We start from the raw sequence: 26,561 nt of genomic DNA, 5'->3' as shown, positions 1-26,561 counted from the left end.
CATTGATAACAAGTTAGATAGATACATAAGCTTGAAGTACAGGAAACAAAAGCTCGTTTCTAGCTAAAGCATGCGCTGCCTGATTACATTTCCTAGGGCAATATGTACATATAACAAAAGAAAAAAGATGAAAATGTTTTTCACCTCTTCATGTGGCAGGTTTATTATTCACATGTATCTTCCAGAAAGTTATTGAAAACGATAACGGTGGTAGTAATGTTGACCATTCCTCAATTTTTTTTTTTTTAAACAAGACTCATGCATGCTACTTCAGTAATTTATAATTTAGAATAATCAACCGTAAATTTCTATTTTGGATCGACCACGTATTAAGTAATAATGTACTAGTTTGCACAAGGATCATTCTATGCATTTGATTAGGGCTGGGACATGTCGGGTTCTTGACTGCCGTCAGCCAGAACCGGCACCGAACTGATGTACTAAACTTCGGGTCGGTTTGAAGGATATCAATCTCTAGAACCGAGCAAAACCCGAACCGATATCCATTTCCTCGGTTCTTCGGTTATATTGCCTGTCTGAATTGGTGAAACCAGATCTTGAGCGATCTCAAATCAGTAGCTTCGAAGAAGAATAAAAGACTCGAGACCAGTAGCTACGAAGAATAAGAGAACATGGGTTCAAACCCCTTCAATAATAGCTTCAGATTATTTCAACATGCAAAGTCAGTGAAGAACTGACGATTTAATACCTGAAAAATGATGTAAGAATTGAGATTCGGATTGCAAGGAAAACGAGTTGAGACAGAATAAGGACGAAGAAAAAGCTGAGTTCCTCAAAGTCCTTACTTTGAGAGACGAAGAGGAGCAGGAGTTTGAAATTGCGAACATCATTGAAGACAAAATCACTACTGCCATTCTCTGTGGTTGTTATTGCAGAGAAACAGAGACGAAAATTCAAAGCTAAGAAATGGAAAGCAAATTGGAATTGGATTTTGGTTAGCTTGGTGCATAAGAGAAACTAATGAGATAGCGTCGACTGCCAAATCTGGTACAGAATGGAGCATGTTTTGCTTGTGAATTTGGGTATTCTTCGTCATCTGTGAGTTTGGTAGAGTGGGAGGATGAGTTTGAACTGTTAAAGAAGAAAGTGCGGCAGAGATGGAAGGAAAAGGTCCATGCGAGTAGAGATTAAAGAAGAAAGTGGATATGTGTGGCAGACAAAAAGAAGGATATGATGGGGTGGAGCAAGTGGGCACATCAAAGGCTAACAATATACTAATATAGGGAGCCTACTTTTACTGACACCAAACATGCAAACAAAGAAAAATTATATAATATATTAAAAAACCACCTCGGTTCGGGTAAAGAGGGAAATTAAACATGAGAACCGAAACCGAACCGGTTGCTCTCAAACAAGAACCGAATTGGAGCAAAATAATTAAATTAAGAAGAACAACCGACCCAAACCGACCGGTTTGGTTCGGTTTGGACCGGTTCCTCGGTTTTTCGGGTCTAAAGTCCCAGCCCTACATTTGATTTCGAATTTTCAATGCATGTGCTATATGTGCCGTCTTTGTCACGTCGTATGAGGTCTAGGCTACTCTATATATAAGGTTACTCATACCATATCCTCAGTTCCAAGGATCAAATTATCAACTGCCATATATACCATCAAAGTAAACTTAGAAAATGGCCGGGAAGATGAAGAATATAATTTTGTTTCTTATTGTCTGTGCAACAATGGGAAGTGCTTCTGCCCAAAGTGCTTCTAATGTGAGAACCACATTCCACCTCTACCATCAGCACGATAACAGCTGAGACCTGCTTGCATGCAGTAGGTGCCTTCTGCGCCACGTTTGATCATGATGAGGATCAGCCCTTCGAATGGCGCAGCATATATGGATGGACTGCCTTCTGCAGACCCAATGGCCCTAGCGGAGCAGATGCTTGCGGCAAATGCCTACTGGTAATTAGTTAAGACTTAAGACTATCAGTTCTTGATCTTTTCACTAATCTATACGTGCACATAATTAATTGAAATTTGTATGTTTGTATGTATGTATGTATCTATGTATGCATGTATGAAGGTGACGAACATTGGGACTGGAGCTCAGGAAACAGTAAGAATCATCGATCAATGCAGCAATGGCCAATGGAGGTTTGGATTTGGATGTGAATGTGTTTAACCAGATAGACACTGATGGAAGAGGCTATGTGGAAGGACACCTTTGTTAAGAGAGTATAAGTCAAATGCGGATGGTCATAGTCAATAGTCAACAGAAGCAAGGTCAACAGTACAATTAGCTCTAAGTCAAGTATAAATAAGATAAGTGTTACCAGATAAGTTGTTAGCCATTTAAGCATTGTAACAAACACAAAGAAATATCCAATTCTCTTCAGCTCTCTTTCTCTCTTTCTTCATCGTCTTCTTCGCTCTCACAGATCTTAGGGTTTTGATACACAACTCCATAGCCAATCTTTCATGCTTTCTGGTATCTCCATCATCACACCATGATTTTCAACAACCTTGTTGTCAACTATGACTTTTGGGACTACGGCGACTAAATCCACTATATTATTTTTTAATTAGAGTCCAATCTAAATTAAGATGATCTCCCGTATTTTTTCTCTCTCGAAACTCTAGAGGAACCCCATTCTCTAGAACGCCGTTTGGCTACGCAGGTGCCTGTCCGGCTGCGCTCCGGAGTCTACGACGGCCTTTGGCCTAGCCGACGCACGTTGGGGGTGACCGGACGGGTAGTTTAGTTTCAGAGGTGTGCTTCTGACTCGGAGGTTAAGATCGATGGGTGGTCTACCGACTATCTCCTGGTTGCAGGTGGTGGATGCGTCGTGGCAATGGGACGGGATCAGAGTGGGCTGGAGTCCTTGCAGGGGCGGAGGCGACATCTGGTGGTGGTAGCGGCCGACCAGATGGGTTTGATGGTTGGTTGGATGATGTTGGTGATCGGACGTTTGTTTTCGACTCAGGCAGAGGCGGTTTTGGTGTGGATCGGGTTCGCAGTCACTCCCCGTTGGTCAGACGGCGATGGATCGTGCTGCAGGTTCGACGCCACAGTTTGGGAGGCAGAGGTGGAGGCGCGGCGAGGCAGTCTGCGGTTTGGGCCGGGAGGGTTGGGTACGGCCCATCTTCTGGTCTGATCTTCTGGGTCTGGGCATTGGCTGTGGGCCTTTCTGGGCTGCAGCTTGGGTTGGGGTTCTTTTGGGCCCTGCCTTGTATTTTTTTTTTCAAGTTTACTTTACTTTAAGTTATGGGAATCCTAGGTTAGTATTACTCTCTAATTTTGTTAGAGAAACTACGCACTTTCGTGCCTCTAGCAAATCCTCTTGAGTAGTAACGACTAAGGATTCTCGAGATTTGGGCAATGGGAAGCTTTTGTGTCTCGGGTCTCCATGCCTAGTACTTGAAATTGAATTCTTTTACGAATTGCTTCTTAGTTCTCTCTAGTTGTATACCAATTGAGGTCTCTAGGCGCGACTAGGTTTACTTTTCAAAGAGAGGCTTGTAGTGAGGAGTTGATCTCTTGTATGTAGGCTCAATAAGTGAGCGCATGTGTTAGCAGTGAGGGTCACATGTCCTTTGTTGGGCAGCTTATACCATTTATGACTTTGGTGTAAGACAACACTTGATGTACGTGCCTTCTGGCCATGGATTAATGGATGAAGTTATCTCTTTTCCTCAAAAAAAAAAAATTAGAGTCCAATCTAATTATTTAATTTTTCGCTAACTAGTAAATAAAATCCACCATATGGATATGAAACACAGTTTCATAATATGTATGAAATGTAGCACTGGAATCAAGTGTTTATTGTAACTGGAGCTTAATGAATAAAAGTGAAAGGTACAATTGGAGTTCTTGGCTATATATCAATGAAAATTTCGTGCCTAGATTTGATAACAAAGAAAAAGGGGGATTAGTCTTTGAAATCAGATTGTCATTTCAACCATTAATTGTAGTCAAATTTGTAGCTTCCAAAGTAATAAGTTCAATACAGATCTTATCCCCTTTACAGAAGAAAGCAAAGCAGTGGTATGGACTAAAACTCTATCAGACTGAATACTATGTCTACTTCAAAATCAGAAACTAAGATAATTAAGATTCATAATCAGGAAGGAAAACACGGGTATACATGGAGGATAAATTGTTGATGATATGGTTCTCATACTAACAATGCTACTTGTTGTTAAGGGTAATATAGGAGTGTTGGTTATTTTTACTAGTGTTGGTTATTTCACTTAGTTTGCTTTAGTATATAAAGAGAATGAATGTAATTAGAAATTCCAGTCACAATGTAGTCCTTAGTTTTCTCGGCGTTTTTTTTCCTTCCTCCTCCTTCCTTCTTCTTTCTTCTTCTTCCATGGTTGAAACTCTAGCACTTATAACATGGAAGAGTGTTACTGGTCTGTTGTCCAACTCTTACCCATGCATGATGATCCTCACTCTTTGGTTGTGCACAAGTCTGTTCTCGCTGAAGTACATGTAGAAATTAGCTTTTGAATTTGCAGGAAAATTCGGGTTGGGATGACATATTAGGGACTGCAATAAGCGAATTCATGGGGTGTGTTACAGTCTTCTCAGATTCTTTGTGTTCAACACACTATAAGTTCTCACTTCTCAGCATATATACATAAGACACTAAGGTGTGGAGGGTGATCGAGTAAGGGAACTTTGGAGGTTTAGGGTTCTATCAGAGTGGTAAGGGTTTGAGTCGAGAGGAAGAAAACGTACGGAGAATAAAACTGCTTCGGCCAGTTTAGGCGGGAAAGGACTCGGTTCGAGAAAACGTAGGCATTTCCTTTGTGTTTTTGGTGTGTTGGGTCACGTACACTTATTGGGTTTTGACAAGATGTCCAACTATAGTGTATGGGTTCATGGATGAAAGAGTTTGAATAGAAATAGGGATTAACATTGTTTGGTACGTTTAGATGTCTTCTAAGTTTCGCGTGTCATTTGAAATTCACATGTAGCATTGATTGAGGCTATATATGAGGGTTGCTTGGGCTAGAAGTTGGACCAAGGTATGGCTAGAGACTGATTTAGCTCCCGTGATACTTTACTTCAACAAACCGAATTCTATTTTGTGGAGACTTCAAGCTAGTGGTTTGGTTTAATTGTCTTCATTTTACTCGCTCTATTCAATTTTGCTCATCTCTTGTTTATAAAGAGGGCAATGCTTTGGCGTATATAAGCTTGCGAATCATGTTGCACTTCATGAAGGATTTATGTGGTGGCCGGAATTCTTTGCCTAGTTTCCTAGCAAGTACTTGTGGGTGTGATTTGTCTCTTCTATTCTATTGTTGGGTTTAGCCGTTTAGGTTTATATCCCTCTACAACTTTTCATTATTAGTTTTCTCTTTTTAATAAAATGGGGAGACCGGGAGTGAACTTCCAGAGTGTGATAGGTAGATAATTTTCCTTCAGAATTAGGGATGAAACTAATTGTCTGCCTTTAAATAACTAATATTTTCTAATTTCTTATTTAAAAAATAAAAATGCTTCACAATATATGTCTATCACGATGAGAATACGAGCTAGGCATGCTCCCAAGGAAAGCAATTTGAGAGCATAGACGGCAAGAGATAGAGAAAATTATCAGCGGGCAGAATAGCATTGTTAATCTTCTTGTTATGCTAAACTTACTTGTCATAAGCTCAAGTTGATATGCAAAATAAAAGTACGCAACAATATAAACAGAGACAACATTATGCATGGGAATCTTCTTGAAGCTTACTTTCTTACAATGCAGTCTTTGACCGAAAAATAAATAAAAAGAAAAGCTTACAGTATTTGATTCGGCCTGCCATCAATCAACATGAAAATTAACGTTACGTACATCAGTATAAGCATGTTTCTATGCCCGGCATCTATGATAGTATCTGACGTACGTGGTTCTTTGCACTGTTATTTAGATATTATGCTATTATCTTGCTTCCAAATAATCGTTTTGGTGATATCGATTGCGAATTTAGTCAAGAAGGTAAAGAGTTTCGCATTTAGTAGGAAACAATATGTATGGCCGCTTCACGTACAGAAAATTGTTCGTGTACTACTAGTTCTAGGAATGTTAATTGTTTGATCCAATAGTAACGAGTCACGCTAATCTACAGTTCTTTATCAAAGTATAAACTATAGTAATTATATTATCTAAACTAGTAATTTAACAACTTTGAAGCAACAAGGCAGATGCGGCTATGCCTAATGTATTTGATTTTCATATTAATTTTCTATGCGTATCTCTGTGTGTTGTACTTGTCGATCTCCATGGATGACTCCATATGCCGTCTTTGTCACGTCAAACTTAAATGGCCGGGAAGATGAGCATTGTCTTGTTACTTATCTTCTGTGCAATAGTGGGAAGTGCTTCTGCCACTTCTAATGTGAGAGCCACATACCACCTCTACAATCCGCAAGATAACAACTGGGACTTGCTTGCAGTAGGAGCCTTCTGCGCAACATTTGATGCCAATCAGCCCATCGAATGGCGCAGCAGGTATGGATGGACCGCCTTCTGCGGACCTGAAGGCCCTAGCGGAGCAGAGGCCTGCGGAAAATGCCTACTGGTAATTGCTTAAGAATCTTAATTCTCAATCCTTCATCAATCTATTTGTGCAAATAGTTAATTGAAATTAATATATGTTATGAAGGTGACGAACATGGGGACAGGAGCTCAGGAAATAGTGAGAATTATCGATCAGTGCAGCAATGGAGGTTTGGATTTGGACGTGAATGTGTTTTCCCAAATAGACACTGATGGAAGAGGCTATGCACAAGGCGACCTTCTTGTTAACTATGACTTTGTGGACTGCGGCGACTAAATCAACCCTATCTAATACTTAATTAGAGTCCAAATTAATTATTTTTTATTTCTTTGCTAAGTAGTAAATAAACTTCAACATAAGGATATGAAACAAAGTTTCATCATATGATTGATATGTCGCACTGGGAAGCAACTGTTTATTGTAACTGGAGCTGATTGAATAAAAACAATGAGCATTTCTTGGCTAGATCAGATAACGAAGAAAAAGGATTAGTCTTTGTAACCAGATTGTCATTTCAACATTGTAATCGATCAGATTCGAAGCTGCCGAAGTACTAGGTTCAATTCCGGTCTTAATCCCCTTGTATATACAGAAGAAAGCAAAGCAGTGATGAGCAACCAAAACTCTACCAGACTGAATACTATGTCTACTTCGAAATAAGAAACAAACTCTAAGAGTCATAATCTGGGAGGAAAACATGGATATACATGGAGGATAAATTGTGGATGAATTTGCACAATGATTCTCATACTAACAGTGCTACTGATTGTAACATAAAGAAGTTACTAGTCTGCCATCCAACTCTGATCCACAATCATCCTCACTCTTCGGTTGTACTCGAGTCTGTTCTCGCTGAAATACATGTAGAAAGCTTCTGAATTTGCAGGACACTTCGGGTTGGGATGACATATTAGGGACTGCAGTAAGTGAATGGTGTGTGTTAGGAGTCTTTGCAGATTCTTGGTGTTCAACACACTAAAAGTTCTCAGCATACACACACACACACAAGACTAATGCATATGCTATATCCAACATGTAACCCTTGGTAAGTGCTTTGTAAATTCATAAATATAATCAAGGAAACAAGAATGCTACACAAACAATGAAAAACATACCTGGATATACTTGAGTGTATCTTCCACATCATTTATAGGAGCCCACCGATCCAGTAAATTATTAAAAGACATAATTCCATCTGCAGAAATGTTTGGATGAAACACTTGAGAAACAAATCGCACCATTGGTGGTTTGAGCGGATAATCCTCACTGAACTGAAGAGTCAACTTAAATGTGCATGCGCCTCCCTCCCAAGGAGAATCCAAGGAATGTGGAGCTATAACAACATTCCACAACATTATATCGCAATTGTAGAAGTCCGGGGGAACCACACTGATCCCTGCAGGTGGGTCTTGTAGCAGCCTCTTCAACTCTTTAAACAACCTATACCTTGCAAGAGTATAATCTGCGCCCGGGGGTGGGTCATCCGACACTTTTTTCTGCAGCCTGTCCAAGTATGAAGGGGTCATACATTGCCTACTATATCAACCGAGCCTACTCTTATGGAATCTCTAAACAGCCTATTTACCTTGCAAAAACATCCTCTCCACCTGCGCTTGAGTGTTCTACAAGCCGTAATCTGTCCAAACCTGGGAGCACCATACTAATCTCCGCGCCAGCAGGTGGGTCTTGTGCAAGCTGCAATCTGTCCAAGTCAGGTAGCACCATACTCATTTACGCACCCGGAGGCGGGTCTTCTTCAATCCGCAGCATATCCAAGTCCCTCGACAGAGTCTTGATCGAAGGAGTCAACATCATCAGTTCAGTCCTCTACCACCTACATATCACCACAGTCACAAAACAATAAAACACCATCCAAAACCAATTAAAACAGTCCTTCAAAACTAACCATTCCCCCAAAACCAGCACAACCACACTTCTATATACCAAACAAACCAATTCTAAATTTGGGGTAGTTCAATTGGAGTAAAACTACCAACACAAACACTTAAAAAAAAACACCAACATAGACAAAAGCTTGACCTGAGTTAAAGCTCAAGACCCTAAAACCCAGCTCAAAGATCAAAAATTTCACTTCAATTCAACAGTTTCAGTACGCAACACAACGAAAGCAACCATCTTTCTCCTGTTCATAAACCCTAAACTCTAAAACCAAACCATTCAATCAATAAAGCTAGGGATTTGAGACCCTACAAACACAAAATTGGGATCTTTCATTTGTATAGGGGAGAGTTAATTCGGGAGAAGGGTATCTGAACTGGAGATCCGAATATCCAAGAGGTGGGGACCCGAAGAGGGTCCGAACCGGGTCGTGGTCTACGATCGGGACGGTGATCAAGGAATGTACGAGGCGGGAAGGGAAACTACTTTGCCTTCTTTTTGTTCTACTGATTGGGAAAATGACCAAACAGGAAAGGTTGGCCTACCCTTTTAGTTTATTGGTTTATATTCTTGGGTTGGGCCTTTGAGTTTTAGATCTTGGGCTGTACACGAGTGGATCGGTTCTCTATTGCGCTTTAGACCACTAAAAAAATATCAGATTTGGGAGTCGGAGTATCCCTACTTGAGCAGTTGAGCCTGAATATAAGCGCAATTGAAATTTCTGGGTGAAATCCAAAAATTTAAGGAGAAAGACCAAATGTAAAGGTTGAGTAAGTAAACTTCGCCGAGCCTAAAATTTAAAATTTAGAATGATAAAGATGAGAAAATTAAAATTAATTATTTTTGTAGTAAACGACAGAATGTATGAGGGAGTTGAAAATAAGCTAAAATTGGTTAATTAGTCATCTTGACTTAAAGCGGGGCCAAAAGAGCCACCGCGTGCAATGAAAAATACAAGCACGGTTTGGGGACGCATTTTTTGGAAGCAACAAATGTTATTGTATTTATCTCTTCTATGCTCGGAATAAGAAATGGAGACTTGTGTTCATAATTACAGGACTCTTAAATGAGGAACTATCTCAGGGAACTACTGAGAGGAACATAATAAGGCATATGTAGCTAACTATCAATACATATACATAAAATTATATGATATTACTAGTTCATATATGATTTATCGATTGACCTATGTTTATAATTTGATTTGACTCTCAAAATCTTAGAGACAATTATCTATAGTACTCTATTATCTCTATCATATTATATCAAATGTAAATAGCCCTACCAAATCTTGTACACACTCGACGTGTTTGTGATGCATAGCAATCGTTAGAAGCAACTCCTTTTGGCGATTGAGAAAGGATATATGAATCGTTGTGTATTATTAGAATATTAGCAATAATAAATAAAGCAAATGGATGAACACATTCAAAACGTTACTATCATCATATCAAATAACATGCTATACATCTCGACGACAGATTGTCCTCATCATAATGAGACGTGGAGAAAACAGTTGAACACGTAGATGTAGGCAATTTCCATGTTATACTACCCATTTTCTCACAAGTCAAGTAAATACATAAAACAAACATATACAATCATGTACATACATATCGCCAATACAAATATGGGGTTAAACTCTGTTTGCCCAAAATCATGAAGTATTTTGCCCAATCAATCAACCAAGTTGGTATTTTGCCCAAGTACACAAACTTTAGGGGAAAAGACTCCTAAGGGTAGTCCTTCTAGGGTAGTGCCAAATATATCCTATGCTGACTTTTGGGTCCAAAATTCACTTTTTCTTAGAAAAACCTGCTCAAACTTCTGAAAAAAAAAAAACAAAACTAGCCTTCAACATGCCCAAGTTTTTCATCTAACGACTCCCTGCCTAACGGTTACTTTAACAGGCGGAATCACTGCTGCTTGTTTTTACCTTAAGCTGAGGCAAATTTCTATAAGAAAAACAGAAAATCTGAACTTACAGGTAATATAGGATAAAGGCTGGATACAATAATTAACAACATAGAACTTGCAAAAAAAAAAAATTAAAACGTGATGAAGTGGATGAGCACACTGAAAATATTTATTTAAACATAATTACAAGCTAAAAATTCAGAGCCTCATACTCAGGTAAACAACTAAAAAGCTGTTTAGCTATCCATAAGAATGATTACAGTACTTACTTGTAATGAAAGCACACTTCACACTAGATAGGAAAGAAAGATCACACTGCTACTATGACATTCTTCTTTCTTGAGAGAAGACTCTTCTGCTCAAGTTCCTAAACTATTTTTCGGATGGTGGAAGTTTTTGATGTGAGGAGATTTTTTGATGCCTCTACAAATGCAACTAAGGCTCCTTATATAGGGAGCGGAACTCAAACTAGAATTCAAAACATAAAAATGTACAGGACATCTCCGTGAGTATCTACTTTCTTGAGTGCTCCTGATGATGGAGGTCGGATGGGGAAAGTAGATTCCCTTTAGGTGAAATGTTTTTCACCTTGTCTTTTGAAAAGCAAAAGCAGCTTTTGGGAAGAGTCCAAAAGTGCTTTCGGTGCTTTCTACACCTGCTGCTTCACATGTTCTCGTCTGTTTCTGAGTTGTGGCCGAGGACAAAGGAGTTGTTATCCACCTGGGCCATTCGGGCAGTAGTTGTGTTTTCTTCGACATCTGTATCAACATACATTTTGTAGTGGTTGTCATTTTCAAGCTTTTCCACCCACTGTAAGCATGCCAGTGTCGAGTCGATTTCCTTTCTCGTGAGAGATAGGAAGAGGTCACTGCTGATTGCTTTAGGATGATCGTAAGCAGTGATAATTGTTTTTTCTCCTGCTGCCAGGAATGTATTTCTTGTGTCCTCTTCGATGATCTTTCTGATATATGCGAGGGACATGGCCTTCATCCAGGGAATGCTTGAGTTTGGCTAGCCATTGTATCCAACACAGGAGGGCAGAATATATCTTTTTTGAATAATTCTCACATAATGATAAGGAGAAATGTATTCAATTTCACCGTTTGTTCTATGAATCCATTCTGGTGGAGTAGATATGAACTTCAGTCGTAGAGTATAGTCATTTTTTTTGACATTTTTTACTGTGTTGACGATGATAGGGGGCAAACCCTTGAGATCATCATTTGTTTTAGTCCAAAGATTATGGACAAAACCATTTTCAACAAGCCAAAGCTTGTGTTCTTGAGGATGTTCACTCTGAACATTAACTCCGTATCTTCCAACATAAGGTCCTGCGACAATGAAGAGGGTTGGAGGAATACAGGCCTCAGAATTATGACTTCCTATCAGATCATGGAATTCAAACCAATCTGATTCTTTTAATGCTTTGATAGGAACCCTAGCACTTTCTGGATCTTCAAGATAGTGAATTTTTTCACTTTGGACAGCACTCTGCTGTATATGAACTTCTTCAAACTGTGGTCTAGCATTTCCATGGAGTTCTTCAGCTAATGCAAAGAGGGCTGGGAACATGATTCCATTGTTTCTTTCTTGAAAGGCAAATAAGAGGTTATCTAGGTTTGCCTTCTGGTGATATGCTAGCCTCCTGCCAGTTCTGAACACAGGATCAGCGAAGGTTTTTAGTTCATAATTAAAAACATTCATAACTCCAGTTGGAGTGGATTTGCTTTTTGGCAAAGCAACAGCCTTCAACGGTCTTGATGAGCCTTTACCGTCTGCCGTTTGAGACGGGCTAGCCAATCCTTTACCCTGGGATTGATCAGTTGTGGCTAGTCCTTTTGGACTTAGCAGAAACCTTTTGAGGATTTTTTTTCTTTAGGATTCTCATCAGTTTCGTGTTCTTTCCCAGTTTTTCTGTTTCTGGGATTGTGACCTTCGTCATCATCTCTTCAGCTGAACATTGCCATTTCTCTGGTTAAGGCGTCTGGAAGATAGTTCTTGTTTCCTGCAATTAATTCAACATTATAATCATATTGATTAAGAAACAATTGCCAGTTAGCTAATCTTCCTCTATCAGCAGCTTTATCAAGTTTAAAATTTTTAAAATTCTTTACTCTAGCACAATCGGTGCGGATAGTAAAGGGTTTTCCAAGAAAAGCTGGAGAATTTAAAATTGTTTTCTTGACAGCCAAAATTTCTTTTTCCCCTGTGGGATAATTTAGTTCTGCAGGGCTGAACTTGCCGCTACAAAATTTACAGATCTTTTCAATGTTAGTTTTCAGCGTTTTTGCCAAAACAACACCGGACCAGTAATTATCACTCGCATCTGTTTGGAGGATAATTTCATCATTCTCCTCTAGTTGTTGGAGAGGAGGGAGATTTTTGCAGAGTTTTTTTATCTGCTTCACAATTTTTTCATCATCTTCTGTGAAGTTCTATTTTCTCTTGGAACTTGTTTTAGGAGATAACATTGCTGTTAGTCCTGAGATTTTGGGAATGAAACCTCTCCCATAATTAATAACTCCTAAGAATCTTTCTAGACTCTTAGCATCAGGAATTCTATCTGGGAATTTCCAGATTTTCTCAAGAATGTGGGGTTGGAGTTTTATTACTCCATTCTTGATGTGTATTCCTAGGAAATCAACTTCATCGAGGATAAAGAAGATTTTCTTTTCTCCTAGGATAATTCCATGCTGGACTATCAGCTTTACAACCTCGTGGAGGTGTTTCATGTGTTCTTCTCTGTTTTTGGAGAAGACCAGGATGTCATCAATATAGACGACACAGAATTCAGCCACCTGTTTGAAGATGTTGTCCATCTTTCTTTGGAAGATTGAGGGAGCTTGTTTTAGGCCAAAAGGCATTACTAACCATTCGTAATGACCTTATGGTGTTCCAAATGCAGTGAGAGGAATACTCTCAGGATGCATCTTGACTTGCCAAAAACCCGACTTTGCATCGAATTTTGAAAAGACTTTAGCTCCTCTGAGCTAGTTGATCATTACTCTTACTTGAGCAATTTGATATCCGTCTTTAACGGTCTTCTTATTGACATCTCTGTAGTCAATTCCTCTGAGGTTTTCTGCATGATTTCTCACGTAGAATGCTGGAGCATGATGAGGGCTAGTGGAAGGTTGGACTAATCACTTGTTCAGGAGATTTTTAATATCTTTTCTGAATACTTTTTGATCTTCCTCTTTATACTAAGGAATGGCTTTGACATGACAGATAACATTCATGTCATGTAATCTTAATTCACAGACCACTGGGTCTTTTTCCCAAAATTTCTAGGGACCTACATCGATATTCTGCTCGAGTAGTTTCTTGATTTTATCAAGGGTAGGAATTTTTTGGGACTCAAGCTTATTCTGAAAATGCTTGAGGTTATGCTCATGGATGAAACTAGCTTTTTCATCTTCACTAGTTTTTTCTTCTTCAGAAGAAGATTCTTCAACAAGTAATTCTTCTTCTTGTTTGATTTGGAGTATGGGCTCGAATTTGGGCTTGTAGGGAGTAAGATCACCACTGATCTGTTGCGATCTCTGATACTGAGTAGTGAAATTTGGACCTACTACATTTTTTGCATGTGTCAGTTGGTCTGCCCAGAACACCCGTTCTCCTTTTCTGAAGCCTATCGCTTCTTCATCCTGGATGAATCTCTGTTGGAGGATAAAATCATTTTCCCAACAAGAAATCTGATCCTTGGCCTTCAGACTGCCAAACGTTGTGGATGATAAATGTTCCTCCACCAATGGTGATATGAACATTTTTTGCTACTTTGTTCATTGTAAGGTGACTTCCGTCAAACGTGACACCAGTAGCTGTTCTTTTTTTTTTCTTCTTTCCAGAGTTCTTCTGGAATTGCAAATCTCTTTGCAACAGTGAATCCCGATCCATTATCTACAAATGCATGTAGATGATATTTCTTGTGATCTGGGAATTTTAGTCCAATCTCTATATAGTTGCTGTATCTACTAGTAGAGACGACTTTCGATTGTTGAAGCTCATTTTCCTGAGCTTGTTCCTGTGGTATGAATGGTTTGCATTCTTCTAGAACAATTGCTGGTGGTTCAACCAGTTCTATATTTTCATCGATTTTTTCTTCCTTTATTTTTGAGGAAGATGGTTCCATGATTTCTTGGAACAAAGGTTCTATTTCTTTCTCTTTTTGTTCAGAGAAATATTCTTCATATTCTTGTTCAACCAATTGGCTGATAAGGCCATGCTTGGTTTTTCTTCTTGCTTCAGCTATGAAGCATTCTTTGTGATAAGTCTTTTTTGACTCTTCACAAAACATAGGAAGTCCATTCTTTTCATGACATAGGCAGTAGTCACAAACGAATGTACCAGGGTTCACCTGATAAGAAGACATTATTGCTTCTGTCTTACTTTCTTCCCAGTTTTTGACTTTAAGAACATTCATCTGTCTAGATTCTAAGTACTCTACTTCAGAATCTGTTTCAGAGTCAGATGATTCTTCTTCTTCAGACCAGGCAGAGTAAACTGACATGTCGTCTTTATGATCATCAGAATAGGCTATTTTGTAGCCCTTCATATTTGTTGTTTCTACTATATGCTCATATTCTTCAAAGAGAGCTTTAGTAGATCTTTTACCCTTTTCCGGGCATTCATTGGCATAGTGCCCTTCAGCTTTACATAACCAGCATCTACAACCTTTCTTGTTCGGCTGTTTATTCTGATGGTTTCCTTGGTGATTCTTCTTTTTCTTGAAGAATTTCTTTTTAGGATTTTCATCCTATTGTTTCTTAAAGTTGGAACTCTTTTTGAATTTCCAATCTCTTTTCTCATTACTCCTTTTGAATCTTTTCGAGTAATATTTTTCTTTTCTTTTTCTGTGGAACTTGGATTCATGACATCCCTAGTTTGTTGGCATATCCAGTATTCCATAGCAGAAATTTTCAACTCCTTTGAGTTGTTTCTTAGCCATCTTTGCTCTAAGATTGGCTTTGCATTGCTCTTTTAGTAATTGCCTGACTCTATCGGCAATTCCTCCAACTGAAAATCTTTCAATTGGTTTTTCAGCTATGCTTTCTCTCACAGCTGTTCTCCATGGTTCAGGGAGTTTTCTGTGCAATAGGTTGACTAGATCAGTATTCCCTAGTTCACCGATCGTACAGTACTATTCTTGAAATTCATTCAAGTATTCTTCAAAATATCTCATGTCACAGATTTTGAGAGCATAGATATTTGATTTGGCCATTTCGTTAGCCTTCTCACTCAGATTTGAGAGATCTCCACATAACTGATCGTACAGGGGTACTGCAAAATCATACGGAGATTTCAAAGTTTTGATTTCTTCTAGCCAGTATTTTCCTCTGGCAGTCTCTTTAAAAGAGAAGTAATACTTTTTTGCTACTCCAGTGAGAGTAGTTTCGTAGTACACCTGCAGATCTGGTGCTTCAAATTTTCCAAGGGTTAGAGCAGAAGCCATCATCAGGCTATCAACCCATTGGTCAAGAGTTTTTCTCTTGTCTAGAGCTTTGTCTAGATTTAGCCAGATACCATGAGAGGAAATTGGTACTCTGGGTATATTGTCCTCTGGGACAAATCTTTGAGAATTTCTTTCTCCATTTTTTCCCGTATGAGCTTTCTGTATAGGGAGTTTTATTTTTCCCTTTTCTCTTATGATGAAAGTTTTGGAGCTTTCTCCTTCTTCCATTTCAATATCCTGATAGGGAAGGATTTTTCTTTCCTTTCTTGGTTTAAAAATTTTCATTTCTTCGATTAGTTTTTCTAATCGTTCAGGATTTTCGCAGGATTCTGCTTCCTCATAGAGATCATAGAGCTTTTGTGCTCTAAGCATATTTACTGGTCTGTTTATATCAGCTTCTAGTTATTCTTCAGTGATAGGCTCTGTTGGTTCTTCAACAGAGAATTTGGTACCACTAACACTAGCTTCTCTAGTGCTGTAGCTTCTTCTTAGAAGATTTTTGTTTATTCTGACATTTTCAGGACAGACGTCACTTTTCCTGTGATCGTCGAATTTGAGACTGATATCTCCAGTCTTTCTACTTTCATAAATTGCCGCTTTGGCATTTTCGGACCAGATAATTTCCATTCAATAGGAAAAGTTACTTCATTCCAAGTAACCTTGTGAATCTATTGTGAATGATTCTTCTGGCTGGTGAGAAAACCAGTAGTAAGGCATGGGCTGTTTGATATCCTTGTCTTTGGCTCTACTGTGGTACTCATCAATTTATAGTATATTCTGTATACTATAGCCAGTTCTTGCATATCTTTTTTCATTGATATGTCATATGTCTTGACTCTCAGCCTTAGACAGTGAGCTGCATCTTTCAAGTTGGTAGAGAAGTTTGGGAAGCAGTTGAAATATGCCACCTGATTGCATAAAGATGTTTCAAGTGTTCCCAACATACTATCTTGAAAATCTGTTAGTCTATTGTCTTGTAAGACACATAGCACTGAACAGTTTATGCCTTCTCGGGCAAGAAGTTTTATGCCAACTTGGACTGCTCCAATGTGCATAAATTGACAGTTTTTTATTTTTGCCCTGGCAATTTCTGCAGGAGTGATCATCAAGAGATCTGTTTCTCCTGTTGTAGAGGGGGTTGTGAATTCTAATAATTTGAAATTATGGCTATCCATCAGATCAAATTTTCCCCTTTTGTATATTTGTTTAAAACCTAACTTTGGAATTGAGGAGTTTTTTTACCTCATGTTCGATTTCATTGTATTCGAACTCTTCAGCATTTAGGAGTTGTACTCCTTTCTTTTTCCCGAAGATGCTCATCATTTTGACATCTCGTGATTCTTTCGAATTTTCATACCGAATACTAGTATGACTAGTAGATGGTTCCAGAAAAATCATGTTTGGAACAGGATTCTTGTCTGGTCTCTCTAATGGTTTAAATCCATTAGCTTTCTTTGTTTTTACTGTAGGCACTTTCTTGTCCTTCAGTATATTTTTCATAGAATCCAGCGTTTTTTGCTGTTCATTGATTTTTCTACTAACATTTGTTAGCTTTTCTTCTTCCGTTATTGGAAGCTCTTTGATATAATCTATTTTGTTTTCCAATTTTTCTAATTGGTAGATTATCGCAGGTAATTTTTCTAGATGAGTTTGACATCTAGATAATTCTTTCTGTAGGTTCTAATGTTTCTCATCAGAAGATATAAGTAGAGAATTCAACTTCTCTAATATTAATTCAGACATTGTCCCCATTGGGGATTCCCCTTTTGAGCTCTTTGCAAGCTCTGATACCAGTGATTTGCGGATCTAACCAATGCTCATATAATCAAGAGGTTTTTGTTCCTCTTTAAGAGTATATAAGAGATTTTCAATATTCTGCTCAGTTTTATAGATTCTTGTTTGAAGTCTAAAGATAATATCCCAGTAATCTAGAGTTTCTCTTTTAAGACTTTCTCTATAGTCTTCAATTTTCTCAACTTTTCTCTTTCTTTCTTCAATTCTTTGCTCGTAATATTACAGATAACAATTAACTCAAGTCTGTCAACGATTGAAATTATAAATAGTAAAATTTAACCGTTTACCTTTGAATATAGAGGATGAAGTTTAGCTGCAATTATAATCTAAACAAATAATAGTAAAAGCAAGAATTGGAGAGAGAGAAGGGTACTAATGGTATAAACATTAAGTGAAAGGAATAGTAGGGGAAAAATGAAAAACTTTTGTGTGAATGGGGATAAAAATAAGTTGGTGGAGTGTATGGGGTATATTTTGGTATTTTGTGGGTAAGTGGTCATTATCCCTACAAATATATCAATGCAATGCAAATTAACCGGTGGATGATGACATGGTGATCGATCGTTTTTAAGCTTTGATTTCTTGCAGCTTACACTTTGTAATCACAGAAGACTATAAATTTTTGCTACCTAATGTGGAGCTTTGAGGCAGCCATAACGTTACGTACAATACAAGCCAGCTAGGGATCGACCTCTAGTCAATAGTATTTGGCATGGTTGTTTGTCTTATTTAGATTTGAAGTCAATGATCAAGCCAACATATATTGTCAAATTGAATATCTTGCTCGCTGCTTCTAGATTAATTCCACATTTTAATTTAGATAAGATAAGCTAAAAGACCTGCCATTTAATTACTTGAGTTATTTCTCACATACAATATATTAATCACTCCACGTTTAATTATACTTTTTTTTTTTTGGTGACTTCTATTAGTCCATATGGAACTTTTCAACGAATGAAAAACCGATGCATACAGTTCAACAAAAATCATGAAAAAAAAAGGAATCATCAATGTGTAGATTCTAGCTTTTTTTTTCCTAACAGGTTTTTTTAACTGATAAAATGAACTTTTCTTTCATTTTTCAAGAAATCCCATCCCTCTCTTTCCTTTTTTACGCCCCCACGTCCCCGCATAAATTGATACCCACTCCTCAGAATTTGGTAACTTCAACTCCATTAACAATCACTTATGAATCTTTTATTGGATTACACCCATTATCTCAAGTTTTGGATCAAACTAATCCATTGACCCAAATAGTTCATGGGAGAAAATCGAGTTATCTAGGCCCTGGAGGATTGACAGGGTGAACTGCTAGTTTTCGGATACGAGATATTTCACCCCAGTCACTACGGACGCATTTGCCCCATTGACACGTCTGAAGGAATCAATGTTGGACTTATTGGATCCTTAGCACGTTGTTTTTACCTCATCTTCAATGACCCACTTCCAATTATACCTGATTTTCTGCCGTGATCGAAGTTTATTTGCAGCTTAGCAGATATGTACCATTCCACCCTAGTCACTATTTTTGTCCTCTCTCTCAATCTCTCCCTCCCTCCCCGGAGAGTTTAATTCCATATACGTAAGCAATGCCCTCTGAGTCTTTGCCACGTCCTATAAATTCTAACCGGGCTTATGCATGGTCTGTATATTAATTGTGTCCGGCCAAATCAGAAGCAAAAGTCGTTTATGAATTGAATTAGTATCAGTCTCTGTATGCATGCATTTCTTCAGTCAAAGTCTGACGTACTGGTGATCGATCGAAGCAAGGTGGTAGACAATTCATACCTGCCGTGCAATTCGGGGCAGACTAATAATTCTAACACCGACCTCCGTCCTATAAATTCAATCCCTTACTTCCCTGATCATCTCCCACATCCCCGATCGTATATTAATCAGTTATCAGAAAATGGCCGGGAAACAATGCATCGTGTTTTTGGTGATGGTGTCTGCCGCGATGGCCGGAATTGCTTCTGCGCAAAGTGCTACTAACGTGAGAGCCACGTACCACCTCTACAATCCGCAGGACAACAACTGGGACTTGCGAGCCGTGAGTGCCTACTGCGCGACGTGGGATGCCGACAAGCCCTTGGAATGGCGCAGCAAGTACGGATGGACCGCCTTCTGTGGCCCCCAGGGCCCGACCGGACAAGCGGCCTGTGGAAAGTGCCTCCGAGTGACGAACACCGCGACAGGAGCTCAGGCGACGGTGAGGATTGTCGACCAGTGCAGCAACGGAGGGCTGGACTTGGACGTGAATGTGTTTAACCAGATAGACACGGACAAAAGTGGGTATCAGCAAGGACATCTTACAGTCAACTACGACTTTGTCGACTGTGGGGACTAAACTAATTAAACCCTAGTTAGCTTCTACCATGAATTGATAAGGGAGCTAAATTTTATGTGTAAACTAAGACATGAATAAACTTCATCATAGATGAAGGATGGAATAAATTAACAAAAGTGGTATATTGCTTCTTCTTCTTCTTCTTCTTTTTCTTTAATCTGAATGGTATTATTGCTTCTTGATTAATTATAATTACTAGCATTTGTTTTTGCAAGCATTTTTTTGTCTGATAATTACAAGCATAATAATCGCAAAATTCACTGCTATTTCAATAATAGTGATATATATATATATATATATATATATATATATATATATATGGAGTTGGATGAAATTCTGTACAATTGCATTGCGTTGTATTAATGCCAAATGAATTAATTACTTATATGATAATTCTAATTAATTACTTAGATGATAATTCTTTCTTTGGCGCCATAAGAATACGAGCGGATTGAGTTATAGATCGGCCTGGGTTAGACTATCAAACAATCTAATAAACAATCAAAAATGCTTGAGACACCAAAAAATTATACCAAATATCAATACCGAATGACATCATCATTTTAGACAATAATTTCCAGCAATGTTTCCCTCTTGTAATTTTATCATTATCAAAAAAATATTAATATATCTATACTATTATTAAGAGAACATGCTTCGTTAGTCAAAATTTAAAATTTTGACAGAATTGACCCTAAAAGATTAATAAATATTGAGAATTAATTAAAGCATAAGGATATATAAGACATTTACAAAATATATTTTTATTAAATTTTTTTTTTAAAAAAGTACTTGCAACCCACTTTTCTCTCTCTCATTTTATCTTCTCTGCAATAACCAACTCTTTTCTTTTTTATTTTCTGAAAAAAAAAAAAAAAAAAACTTGCACAAGCAAAACATGTGTGGAGAAATGCTAGTTATTATTAAATAAATCAGTAATGATTTCAACAGCAGAAGAATTGACCCCTCCTCTCCGGTCATGTTCTTCCAAGCTAGTGCCATGGCTCTGCCACGGATGCAGCTGGTAGATTTTTATTAAAAAAAAAAATTGTAGATCTAAATTACACACACATTTTTGTATTCATGAAACCAATGAATTAATTAACTGTTGTTGTTTTTCATTTTCAATTGGCATTATGATCTGAAGGATTGGGTGAATATGTATAGAATAATAACAAGAACCACAATCCCAGATCATCCATCGTACTTTATATATATGTCTTCCTCCTCCACACCAACTACAAAACACACTTAACAAACCGTATAAAAACCAATTGGATTAGTACCTCGATCACATTATATAACGATGAAAGAAGATGATGGGACTGAGCTAATAGCTGGAATACAAATCCAGCAAGTCTGAAAATTTCTCTTCCTACCTGCCATGCATGTTATGGGGATTAGGGTTTCTTCTTATTATTATTAATACGAGGATAAAAAGGATTCTGTGGAACATTTATGCGAACTATATATAATGCTAATTGAAAATGTGAAAGGGAATAAGGAAGCTGGAAGCGTATATGTTTGAATATGTTTCATCCCTTATACTTTATTTAAGCTGGTCATGTAGTTTTTCCTAAGCGAGAATTCTCAGTTCTATTGCATTTGGACTTTTGGAGACAATTTGGATTGGTTAAGTGCAAAAAATTGTTTTAAATGGATAATGATTATTTTAAGGCTTATTGTTAAAAAAATTTAATCTTTTTTTAGAGTGGCCGCGCCAGGAACTCGACCTCCCAATTGAGGTCCGGCCCTCTCCACAACGCCTGCCCTCCAAACCATCGGAACTCACCACCACCGCCACCCCACTCTCACTAAACGTAGCGACAACCCAAGCCAGAACGATTCATCGTCTGCAATCTGAGAGAAAACTAGCTCCCAAAATGAACTTCTGAGGAAAACGACAATAATCCCACAAAAGGAGGAGTCCTTCCGGCTGCACGGCCCCACACGCCGATGCGGGTGCGCTGCCGAACGAGACGGTACGTATATGACGAAGATCACACCACAACAGATGTGGGGCAACATCCACACATGTATTCCCACGAAATTAAGGAAGTGTGGATACGAAGCTCTATAAAATGTTGGTGTCTATATCATCCACGTACAACCCCAAAGCGTGGGCAATCAACTATTTAATACTTGTTTAGGTTTTCTTTTGTGCGGGCCCCAAATTTTACAGAATTTTAATATATTTTTTTTCCCTTCATGTCATTTTTTTTTTTTTTTTGAGTAAAGGTTTCCCTTCATGTCATGAATAAGTACTTAAAAAAAAAATTCAATTAGAAAACATCCATCTCGATCATTCGACTTCTGCTCTCAGCCTCTCTCTCAGACATTCTGGTCTCTCTCTCTCTCTGGTCTTCCTACTCTCTCCATATTCACCATGACCAATTAACCTGGATCGTCTGAATCGTAAGGACTAGATCCCGATCCCCCTATCAGATTTATTTATGGTCTATCAATTTAACCCAACTTTTATTTTCGAATTAGGGATTCAAGTTAGTAAAGATTCGACTTTTATTTGGGTTCATGGGTTTTATCTATTGGTTTGTTTCTCAATTGGAATCTCACTTTTAATTTGTGAAAAGTCAGCGAAGGGTTCTTTTAAGCCAACGGAAAAGTGGTGGGTTGAGCGCAAATATCTCACTTTCTCTCTGTTTCAAGTTATGATCATTTCCATTTGTTCAAACCATGCAATTTCATTTACTATCTCTTGTTGGTCTTCATATGTCTCTTAGTTTCGCCAATCAAGTTGTTGTTGATGAACTAAGCATAAAACAATTTACCATTCCACAATTTTCTTTGAATGTGATCATATGTCATGTCATTGCTTTGAATGTGATCTGGGAAGGCTGGAATTGAGTTGTAGTTCTATAGTTATACTCATCTGTTTGTTTGAATTGCGTGATTGGATTTGAATGTGATCTGGGAAGGCTGGAATTGAGTTGTAGTTCTATAGTTATACTCATCGATCTGTTTATTTGAATTGTCTGATTGGATTTGTGTGCATGTATCACTTTATATTTTGTGCCTCACATTTATCTGCATTAGCTATTTGGACACCATTTGAAATCTTCATTTACTCTGTTGGCTAGGTACATTACTTAATCCAATCATGCTTCCCAAATATTCTCTTATTAATTGGCAATAGGGGCTGACGGGCTGTAGTGGAGTTATACCTGACCAAGTTCCTGGAATACTAGTGGAGGAAAGAGGTGTTCATTTGGAGGTACAAGTAATGAGAGAACAACATGAGGCTGATATACTGAAACGATCTGAACGAGAGCCAAGAACATGAAGATAAGCCTAGGGAGGAAATGAAGAAACAAACTCCGGCCACAACAGTTTAGCTTCATAGGCAAGTATCATTATTTAGGTTCTGTCTCCTAATTACTCGTTAGGTATCATATTTCCTGGGATTGCTTTAATGTAATATGAAGTATATATTGAATGATGTAATGTTTTAATCCTTCAGTCCAATAGCATTAAAAATTTCTTTACATTGAATTGAATGGAATGAATGTAACAGGGCAGCTAGGAGTAAAATTTTCTTTACATGTAATTTATGGCAATTAAATTCAGGGGCCCACCATGGTGTAATTAAATAAAAAAAACAATTAAATTTAAATTGTTGTCATAAAAAAATGGAGAATTCCACAAATGGTCACTCAACTATGACTCATTCGACACTTTGGTCACTCAAGTTTCAAATATATCACTTTGGTCACCCAAGTATTACACTGTCATTCACAAAAGTCACCCAAGGGGCATTTTTTCTCACAACAAAATGACTTTTGTGAATGACTGTGTAATACTCACTACTAGCAAAATTGTCTATACCCACTGATTGCAATCAGTAGGTATAACCTCTATTAGTTATTGATATCAGTATGGGAAGCCCAATACCTACCCCTACACTCACAGATGTTGTGTCTGTTCCATTTGATCCCGTGGTCTTTGGTCTCTCCAAACAGACAGAAAAATCAGTGTGGAATTTGTTGTGGGACCCACACTTATCTCACATGAGATTAGGCCTCGTCAACGGGCCGGGCCGGGCCTAATTACTGTTTTAAATAGTGGCGGGCCGGGCCGGGCCGGGCTTTCCCGTAAATCCTAAGATCCAAGCCCGTCCATATAAGGCGGGCCTTGCGGGCTTTTACGGGCCGGGCCGGGTAGCCCACCTTTTTACGGGCCGGGCCGGGCTTTATTTACAAAGACATTTACGGATGCTATTTTTCCTTTTAAGGGGTTTGGAACCTAGCCGAACTAGGAGGCTCATCCCCACGCCCGATTGAATTAATTGAAATAAGCAAAATCATTCCCAATAACAACTTAAAACAAAAGCAGATTAATAATACAACTTCTATATCTACTTAGGCATGTTGTCTTCCATAAGGTTGTTCCTCTTCTTCGCATCTGGCTTGGCAACATTGAGGCTCATGTGAACTGTGAACAAATCTGCCATTCTGCCCATAGACAACCAGCTAGAAAAAACAAAGGAAGGGAGAAGGCTTGTATACCCAGAATGGCCTGTGATGTGTGAAAGAGTGCATTATTTCCTGTCGACAATTGAAACAATGTTAGACATCCAAATCAGTACAGCTGCTACTCTAGTACTTCAAATTTCCAATCGTAAATGAAAGTGACGCTAATAGCAGCAGCGCATTGTAAAAATGAAATAATATAATTGTCTCATCACTATACAAAGCCTTGAACAGAATCTCACATCTCAATCCTTTTTTATATTACAAGCTATAATAACTTTGTACTAAAATCAAATATACAATTAGGGACTTCAATGACCAAGACAACAATGCAGCAATTAAAACAAAGAAAGCAAATCAGGAAAATTACAGAGAAGCTGAGAAGGGAACCAGTGGGGAGGTTTCAGCTCAAAAAAACCAATCTACCACTTCATTATAAGTTGTTATGACTCATGAGGATTTCAGTTGCCAAATTAGCTACTTATTGCAGCGTTAACAATCTGAAAGTGCAGCTTTAACAGTAAGATTAAAGCATTACCAGCAAGATTAAGGCGGGATATTGGTTGAAAGCTCATGGGATTCAACTTGTCTCACCTACACATTCAAAGACCAATTAAAGAATAAATAACCAGTAAATATGTTATTGCTGAAATTAAAAAAATAGAAGCAATGAGCCAAAAACAATATACATGTTCATCGGACTCCATTCCAGAATCATCAGATTCATTTCCAGCTTCATTTCCAGCTTCATCTTCACTATTTTCCATCCAATCTGGTCGTCCTTCCCTAATGAGCCTCCTTTCTTCAGCTAGCTGCATTTCACGCTGAGCCTCTTGCATCCTTGATTTTGCTAAACTCCAATCTTTCAAGCAAATCAACGCCTCTATTGTATTTGGACTCAAGCTAGCCCTTCTCTCGGATACAATTCTACCTCATGCACTAAAACATGGCTCCGAAGCTACAGTAGAAGCTGGAATTGTTAGCAAATCTCTAGCCATGCGAGAAACTACAGGGTATAATGGTTCATTTGATTTATACCTCCTGCGAGAAACTACAGGGTACAATTCTACCTCCTGCGAGAAACATGACTCCGAAGCTACAGTAGAAGCTGGAATTGTTAGCAAATCTCCGCAGAGGAAGTATATGAAGATGATACCTCGTCCTGCAATATTATAGATTACAATCAAAACAAGGAAAAAAAACTTAGTATACAGAAACTAGATTGTTAGTAAGAAAGCTGGGTTCTTTCATTGTGAAAAAAAGAACTCAAAACATGCCAAAAACTGTGCAAGAAGAGGCACTAACGCTGGTGTCGAGATTAAAACAAATGCTGGTGAGAGACGTTGAGAAATTGAGAAAGAGCAGAGAGAAGAAACAGAAGTTGAAGGCTCATCTCCTTTGTTCCTTCAAAACCCAATCTTGTCTTCAAAACCCTGCTCGATTGCAGATATATGTACGAGTTCTGCAGCATGAACAAACAAATAAATAAAACTCAAACTCGTCAGATCGCTCCATTTAAAACAGAAACTGAAAATAAACTAATCAAAAAGAGAAGAAAATAGTACCAGAAGTAGTTCCAGAAGTACTCAAACTCGTCACCTCGTCAGATCGCTCGAGGTGGTGATCGAACCAAAAATTGAAGAAACGGCTGTGAGATTCGAACCTCAATCTGATAGAAGAGGCGCGTCGTTGTTTGGTTAGCGGATGAGGGATGGAGGATGGAGCTTGGAGCTAAAGGCAACCTCGACCTGAGACTGATCAGGTATGGAGGTTTAGGTCGAGAGGAGGCTGATCATGGATGGAGGTTTAGGTCGAGTCGTCGAGAGGAGGCTGAGGAGGTATGGAGGTTTAGGTCGAGAGGAGGCTGATCAGGTATGGAGGTTTAGGTGGTTCAGATCTGAGAGGCTGAGGAGCTATGGAGGTCGTTTAGATGAAGATCTGAGAGACTGAGACTCTGAGTCGTCGAGAAGACTCAGAGGAGGCTGAGGCTTGACTGCTTGAGAAATGAGAAACAGAGAAAGTGATCAATTTTAGGACTCAAGGTCTCAAGTTTAGGTTTAGGTCATTGTCTCACAGCTGGTATCCAACGGTAGGATTAGAAAACGGACGGATCCAACGGTAAGATTAGAAAACGGTAACTTCACAG

General features: G+C 38.4%; 3 protein-coding genes, 1 long non-coding RNA gene and 1 pseudogene across 5 annotated transcripts; 3 read left to right on the top strand and 2 right to left on the bottom strand.

Annotated features, from left to right (window-relative positions):
- Positions 1-1,649: 1,649 nt before the first annotated feature.
- On the top strand, positions 1,650-2,525 carry LOC133723812 (pathogenesis-related protein PR-4-like; annotated as a pseudogene).
- A 3,757-nt stretch (positions 2,526-6,282) lies between these two features.
- Positions 6,283-6,934, top strand: LOC133719860 (pathogenesis-related protein PR-4-like). The gene is made up of 2 exons (XM_062146051.1): positions 6,283-6,540; positions 6,625-6,934. Exons 1-2 carry the CDS (start codon positions 6,283-6,285, stop codon positions 6,793-6,795), a joined length of 429 nt encoding a protein of 142 aa, XP_062002035.1. The 3' UTR covers positions 6,796-6,934.
- Positions 6,935-7,021: 87 nt separating this feature from the next.
- Positions 7,022-8,915, bottom strand: LOC133719859 (ubiquitin-conjugating enzyme E2 2-like). Of its 2 annotated transcripts, none has more exons than XM_062146050.1 (4): positions 8,731-8,915; positions 8,105-8,353; positions 7,635-8,022; positions 7,022-7,436 (listed from the first exon to the last, which is right to left on the bottom strand). In XM_062146050.1, exons 2-4 carry the CDS (start codon positions 8,248-8,250, stop codon positions 7,305-7,307), a joined length of 666 nt encoding a protein of 221 aa, XP_062002034.1. In that variant the 5' UTR covers positions 8,251-8,353; positions 8,731-8,915; the 3' UTR covers positions 7,022-7,304. The 2 variants fall into 2 exon arrangements, with proteins under 2 accessions (XP_062002034.1, XP_062002033.1); XM_062146049.1 differs by lacking the exon at positions 8,731-8,915 and adding an exon at positions 8,560-8,724.
- Positions 8,916-19,330: 10,415 nt separating this feature from the next.
- On the top strand, positions 19,331-20,064 carry LOC133721738 (pathogenesis-related protein PR-4-like). The gene has a single exon (XM_062148429.1). The coding sequence runs from the start codon at positions 19,491-19,493 to the stop codon at positions 19,926-19,928; it is 438 nt and encodes a 145-aa protein (XP_062004413.1). The 5' UTR covers positions 19,331-19,490; the 3' UTR covers positions 19,929-20,064.
- Positions 20,065-24,262: 4,198 nt separating this feature from the next.
- LOC133720564 (uncharacterized) lies at positions 24,263-25,293 on the bottom strand. Its single transcript, XR_009851924.1, has 3 exons — positions 25,105-25,293; positions 24,954-25,009; positions 24,263-24,490 (listed from the first exon to the last, which is right to left on the bottom strand). It is a non-coding gene; the product is annotated as an uncharacterized LOC133720564 (long non-coding RNA).
- Between the last annotated feature and the right edge of the window lie 1,268 nt (positions 25,294-26,561).

Source organism: Rosa rugosa, chromosome 7 (assembly GCF_958449725.1).
Source record: "Rosa rugosa chromosome 7, drRosRugo1.1, whole genome shotgun sequence".
NCBI classification, from domain to species: domain Eukaryota; kingdom Viridiplantae; phylum Streptophyta; class Magnoliopsida; order Rosales; family Rosaceae; genus Rosa; species Rosa rugosa.
This window is presented reverse-complemented; position numbering and strand designations above follow the sequence as displayed.